Below are 7,294 nucleotides of genomic sequence, written 5' to 3' on the forward strand. Positions count from 1 at the left end.
GGCAACGATTTAGGGAGAGAAACAGATTTAAAGACAGCTTTAGAAAAATTTCCAAGACAAGAGATGAGTATGGCATAGATATTAGAATGTATGTGTATTCGGGGAAGGGAATGTGTAAGCGTGTGTGCTGGGGGCTGGGGAAGGAGGAGGCAGGTTGTTTTAGATTGCATTATGCAAATGTGTCAAAATACTAAGTAAATCTTTCCAATCAGTTTTCAGGTTCCAGAATTCAAAGTGGGATCCAGAACTATGTCAACATTCCCCAACCAGGCAGCCCCCAGTAACACTTCAATGGCCCCCACCTTCTTGTTGGTGGGCATGCCAGGTCTGTCAGCTGTACCCTCCTGGTGGACAATACCACTCATCACCATCTACCTTCTTTCTGCCCTGGGAAATGGTACTATCCTCTGCGTCATTGCCCTGGATCCCACCTTGCACCGCCCAATGTACTTCTTCCTCTTCCTGCTGAGTGTGTCTGATGTTGGCTTGGCCACAGCCCTGATGCCGACCCTGCTGGGTCTTGCCTTTGCTGGTGTTCATGCTGTCCCTGCCTCAGCTTGCCTCCTCCAGATGTTCTTTGTCCACGTCTTTTCTGTCATGGAGTCCTCTGTTTTGCTCGCCATGGCCTTAGATCGAGCACTAGCCATCTGCCGCCCTCTCCACTACCCAACGCTCCTCACCAATGATGTCATTAGCAATATTGGCCTGGCTATCGCTTTCCGATGTCTGGGTCTCCACCTGCCCCTGCCATTCCTCCTGGCCCACATGTCCTACTGCCACCCACAGGTTCTGACCCATTCTTACTGCTTGCACCCAGATATAGCCCATTTGGCCTGCCCGGGAGCTTGGAGTGCAGTCTACAGCCTCTTTGTGGTTCTGTCAGCCATGGGATTGGACCCCCTGCTTATTTTCTTCTCCTATGGCCTCATTGGCAGGGTGTTGCAAGGTTTGGGATCCAGCGAGGAGCGCTGGAAGGCTGGTCAAACCTGTGCTGCCCACCTCTCTGCTGTGCTCCTCTTCTACATGCCCATGATCCTCCTGGCCCTCATTGACCGTCTCAGGGTGCCAGGACCTCAGCCTGCCCATACTCTTCTCTCCTATGTCCACTTCCTGCTTCCTCCACTGATAAACCCTATTCTCTATAGCGTCAAGATGAAGGAGATTAGAGAGAGAATACTCAAGAGGTTACAGCCCAAGAAGGTGGGTTGTGCTCAATGAGGAGGATGCCCTCCACATTTGGTAGCTCAGGGCCACCTGGTACAAAGGCTTTCATGATAAGAACTCAGTTCACCATGCATGAAATGGTCACTCAGGCACACATAAGCACATATACATGGATGCCTGTCCTTGCAAGTGTGCATGTGCATATTAAAGAAAGCTTACAAGCTCCAGAGAATGGCAGTGGTCAACCCACAGTTACTGATCCATGGCATAGAGAGGCCAGGATCTAGGTGCTGTCACAACCTTCCAAGTATGCGTCTGTTGTTGTTCTGTTTTTGTTAATTTCCCCACCACGTCTATACCCCAATAACTGAGGAAACTGGAGGAGTTAAACAGCTACACAGCAGAGAAATGAGAAGACAGAAACATTCGATGGCACTCTACATGTGTGTGTACATTGTTTTACAGACCTTTTCATGGATTTTATATATATGTGTCATGTATATAATCACTTATCACTGATCTATTAGTGTAGCCTCATAGTCTGACTTAGCTAATATGGCATAAAGTGATCTCCCTCTCATAAAACAAACACAAGCTTTGGAATCCTAACAAGAACTACATTATTTGTACAGATTAAATGTAAGAGAATCAACATTTATGATGATAAGCATTCACATCCAAGAATATATGATAGATGTTCACTTATTAACACCTTTTTAAAATTTGTCAATAAAATTATTTGCATTAAATTTATTTCTATAGTTTTAAAATGTATTTTGTTGCTTTTATAAATAAAGTATTTCCCTATTTCTATTTCCACACACATAATGCTAGATTGAGAAATAACATTTTAATCTTGCATTAATATCTATTTTACCAAATTATCATGTAAATTATAGATTTTATTTCTGGATTTTATTTGTATTTAGCATATATAAGTAAAAATGGGTGATTGGTAATGTTTCCCTACTATTCACACAACTTATTCCATTTTACTTTATTTAATTTATGAAATCCCCAACCCATTATGAAAGATTAAGAGTGAAAATGAACATTCAAATCTTGTTTTTTATTTTTACAGAAGTGGCATTAATGTTTCACCTGTTAGAACAATGGTTGGCTGCTTGATCTTTGGGTAAACTTTTAATATTTAAATAATATATGTGTATTCCAATTTTATTGATTTATTGATTCCAAATTTTATTGATTTTTAATAAGCTTATTTGATCAATCCTATTAAGTGCTTTCTCAGCACCCACTAATATAACTATAGTTGTCTTCTTTTTTAAAAAAAAGATTTATTTATTTGAGAGAGAGAGAGCACACACATGAGTTGGGGGAGGGGCAGAAGGAGAGGGAGAGAGACAGTCCCAAGCAGACTCCCCACTAAGAACAGAGCTCGATCCGGGGCTCAATTCCAGGACCCTGATATCATGACCTGAGCAAAACCAAGAGCCAGCATCTTAACAGACTGAGCCACCCAGGTGCCCCGTAATTGTCTGCTTTAATGTGTTGTTCAATTTCCGATATTGAAACATCCTTGTTCTCTTGTGATTATAGAAGAAGCCATTTTAAATGAAAAGTAGCAAACTGAATCTACCTAGTGCCAAAACAAGAACACACAATGATATATCAGGATATATTCCAGGAAGGCAGGAACAATTATATCCTCATCTTATACCAAGCTTCTCTGCAAAGCATATTATATACCCTCTTATTAAATTAGATAATTAGTCTCTCCATTTCACAAATGAGAATACTGAGACTGAGAATTTAAGAATGCTTGAAGTATATAAAATGAGTTGCAAAGCCAGCATTTATTTCAAATTGCTTAGTCCAAAGCCCCTGCTACAAAATATTCTTTTTAAATTGCTGAACAGAAACAGTCTAGTCTTGAGGCAACAGGAATGAGGTCTCTGAGAAACCCTGCTTTTCCCAAAGTTTATCCTTTCTTCCCACCTCCAGTTTCTCATTTATTTATTGAGAGTAGAGTGATGGAAAGAGTTGGAAGTCACACTGGCCTGGTTTTGAATTCTCATTTCACTACTTCCTGTGCAATTTGTCAAATGTTGTTCTTATGTTTACAAAATAGCTATAATAAGGACTGCATGAAATCAAGTCCCTTTTTTAAAAAAAGACTTTATTTATTTATTTGAGAGAGAGAGCATGCACACACTGGGGGAGAGGAGCAGAGGGAGGGAGAGGGAGAGGGAGAAGCAGACTCCGCACTGAGCAGGGAGCCTGACTGGGAGCTCAATCCCAGGACCCCAGGATCATGACCTGAGCCAAAGGCAGACGCTTAACTGACTGAGCTACCCAGGCGCCTCAAAATCAAGTCCCTTTATCAAGGTGTCTGAACATAAGAGATATTCAATAAATGGTAGTTATTTGGAATTAATGAAATTAAAAATAATTATATTTAAACCTTATATGCATACTCAATGTGAATAAAGAACTTTACAGCTGGAAGATTCTTTCAGCTCATAACACCTCATTTTATTGAAGGAAAACTTCAACTTGGGGATCCGCTGAAAGCACTTTTGCATGGACCTTTGTAAGTCAGCAGGAGACAAACTAAACCGAACACCGCTGGTGGCCTCCATCTGTTTACTAGTGCAGGGCAACACAGAACTCTCTCTCTTTAACACTCTCTCCTGGCCACAGACACATCCACTCAATCGTGTCAGTCTTCAAGTGTCCAATAGTTGGTATTACCACTCTTGGCCAGTCAGGGGACACTGTTCTTTCTGCAACTCACCTGACAGATTTGAGGGAAAATGTTCACACAGGGGAATAGAGGTATTAACAGGAATGTTTACAATTGTAAACAAAATGTAACAGTGATACAGGGGAGTTGGTGGAAACTGAAAACCAGGAAGAGCAGTGCAAAATTCAGATCTCTGGGTTGGTCCCATTGCTAAACAAAGCTAAACAAAGACTTCAGACCTGTAGCCAGAATGTGTGTGTGTGTGTGTGTGTGTGTGTGTGTGTGTGTGTGAAAGAAAGAATGAGTAAGCAATTAAGAATTCATAACAGGGATCATAAGTTCAAATACCTAGAAGAACAAGGTAATAATAGTAATAAGTGGAGCAAGCCCGTCCTCAGACTGTGATGATGGGGACTTTCCAGTGGGTTCCTACTATTTCCATGTGGGAATGTAGACCTAGTATTACCATACCTTCCTACTTTTAAGATAACTTGTAAATCTATTTTAATATGAACTCATCTAAATGCTATCTTGTCTAAACACGTTTGTCTGAAGACCACATTTGGATTTTAGGGCTTTTAAAAAGATTAACATAGTTATCCATATAATGCAGAAAGAAGGAATTTTTTTTAATTTCAAAACACATATGAAATCTATCATAATACACAACACATAGAAAGTAATTTCCTCAAGACCACATAGCCAGGAAATGGCAGAGCTGAAACCAGAGGACTGGTTTCCTGGCTGAGTCTTGAGCCTATTTACTCCTCTGGCCACCTCCCTGACAGGACTAAGTTATCACAATAGAAGGTTTAGAGAACATGTTATCCCTGATAGGGCCTTTTTACTCTTTTTCTATAGGTTGGCTTCTAAATCCCCAGTCTGGAGCTACATTATATCCTATTGATTAGCAGTAATCCTGGACTCTGATCCCTTAAATAAAGATGGCATATCTTCATAGCTCCTAAAGCGTCTTTGTTGACACTTTCTCATTAGGATGTCCTTGAAGCACTCTAATCTGGCTCCATTTACAACACCAGGAAGTGACAGGTGAGTCCAGGTAGGCTCAGATAAGAAAGTTGTTTGGATGTCTGTTTGGCCACAGTGGTGCAGATTCTGTGTTGTGGCTTGACAGTTATTGGTACCTAATGGTATTATGGGCTGCCCTAAATTCTCTGTCTCTCACAAAGGGCCCTTATATTCCCTGTCAATGTTAGCTTCTGGTAAGAGGTGCAGAGAGTGCAGAGGTAAGTTGAGTCTAGGTGATGACCGCCCTGATTCACCCCTGAATCTCCACCCCAGCAAAACTTCGGACTATTCATTTAGTTCAAACTGATATACATCTACCAATCACATATTCTGAACAAGGTATTTTATTGTGAGGAGACTTTTAAAGTTGAATAACTCACAACCCTTTCCTTGTGGAAATTCATAATGTAGTAAGTGAGAGAGATAATACGTATGATATGAGAGACGTCTCTGGGTCTCCATCGATTGTGCCCCAAGGACTCAGCCCCTTACCTTTACTAGAAATGCTGCCAAATGCCAATGACCACTGGTAATTTCCTCCTACAATTTCCCCCCAATTTGGCATCGGCAGAAAACATACTCTCTAGGTTCCCCTTTCACATTGTTCCCCACAAGTTTTCTTTCCCAAACATTAATGTCCATACCAGTCATCTAAGATCTTGGTAAAATGCAGATTCTCATTTAATAGGCTTGCAGCAGGGCATGAGATTCTGCAATTCTAGTTACTTTCCAGGTGATGCTTATGCTGTTGAGCATTGTACCACACTCTGAGTAACAAGGAAAAGAACATATTTAAACCAACTTAGACACATTAAGGGCTTAATGTAAATCAAAAAAAGAATCAAATAAGGAAAGCAAATACAAAGATGTTAAATGGCTCCAGAATCTTGTAGAGCTCCACCAGTCACAGTTTAGGGCCGCTTATCATCGTTCTTCCTCAGAAGCTTCTCTGGATCCTTGCTCTTCATTCATACCTGAAGATAGAGGCCATCAATTCCCCAAACAATAACAAAAGGATTCCTACCTACTCTCTGAAATGCAGGTCTCCTCTTTCTTAAAAGCAGATACTCTGTGGTATATTAGATCCCCTTTAGGGATTAATTGATTGATTGACTAATTAATTAATGTAACTTAAGGACTATGAAGTAAAAGGAAATATCTCCTCTTTGAAAGAAATATTGCCCTGCTCCTAAGACAATTTATTGTAGAGAAAATGGAACTTCCACCTCAGCCCCATCATTTAGATTTTAGACTCAGTTTTCCAGGACTTTTATTCTAATCTGCCGAGTTTTTACACAATACACAATGGGATTCATCAAAGGTGGTACCAACAAGAATGCATCAGCTATCAGAATCATAGCCAAAGGGGATTTATACTTGGCAAAGCGATGCATGGTAGCCAAGGTGATGATGGGCACGTAGAAGATGAGCACAGTACAACTGTGGGACACACACGTATTAAGAGCTTTAAGTCTCTCCCCATGGGATGCAATACCCAATACAGTCTTCAGGATGAAGACATAGGAAACCGCAATGAACACACTGTCTGACATCATGCAGAGTGCGACAAACAGACCATAGTAAAAGTTAACCCTATTGTCAGAGCAGGCCAGTTTCATGACATCCTGGTGGAGGCAGTAGGAGTGTGAGAACAGGTGTTTATTACAGTACCTGAGTTTCTTTAAAGTGAAAGGAAGAGAAAGAACTAGTAGAATGCTTTTGATAGCAAATGTCAGTCCGATATGCAAAACTCTGGAGCTGGTAAGAATGGAGGCTACACCTCAGGGGCGTGCAAATGGCTAGAAAGCAATCAAAGGACATGATCAGAAGCACCGAGGATTCCATGTCTGTGAATTCATGGATGAAAAATTCCTGGGCAATACATGCATCAGCAGAAATCTCCATGGCATTAAATAAAAAGATCCTCAGCATGGACGGAAGAGAAGAGAAAGACAAGCCCAGGTCAGACAGAGTCAGCATGGAGAGGAAATAGCACATGGGCTCATGCAGGGAAGGCTCTGTCCTGATGACAAATAGGATGGTGCAGTTGTCCAGGATGGCCAGGAGGTACATGAAGCAGATGGGGATGGAGATCCAAATGTGCACATGCTCAAGCCCTGGGATCCCAATCAACAGGAAGGTGGAGATTTCAAATTCCAAGGTATTGAAAGCAAACATCACAAATAGAGGTCTCTCATTTATATGCTCCTGGTAGATAAATAACATTAACAACAAACAAATAAATTAAATATAAAATAAATTAAATATAGCTCATCCTTAGGCATCAAGCAATAATGTAATATAACTTTTTCTATATGAAGAAAAATGCAGAGTATATTTAAGCAGGTTCTTGATGATAGTCGAGACTTTATACTCTTCAAGTCTATCTTCCTT

At 40.8% G+C, this 7,294-nt stretch overlaps 2 protein-coding genes across 2 annotated transcripts; one reads left to right on the forward strand and one right to left on the reverse strand.

The window, feature by feature from the left end:
- Positions 1-249: 249 nt before the first annotated feature.
- Positions 250-1,218, forward strand: LOC116646329 (olfactory receptor 51S1). The gene has a single exon (XM_032426942.1). It carries the CDS (start codon positions 250-252, stop codon positions 1,216-1,218), a length of 969 nt encoding a protein of 322 aa, XP_032282833.1.
- Positions 1,219-4,265: 3,047 nt separating this feature from the next.
- Positions 4,266-7,078, reverse strand: LOC116646271 (olfactory receptor 51A7-like). The gene is given in 3 exon segments (XM_032426858.1): positions 4,266-4,332; positions 6,158-6,672; positions 6,674-7,078. Coding segments are annotated over 3 exon segments (987 nt in total).
- Between the last annotated feature and the right edge of the window lie 216 nt (positions 7,079-7,294).

This window comes from Phoca vitulina, unplaced genomic scaffold (genome assembly GCF_004348235.1).
Source record: "Phoca vitulina isolate PV1807 unplaced genomic scaffold, GSC_HSeal_1.0 scaffold36, whole genome shotgun sequence".
Lineage (NCBI taxonomy): Eukaryota > Metazoa > Chordata > Mammalia > Carnivora > Phocidae > Phoca > Phoca vitulina.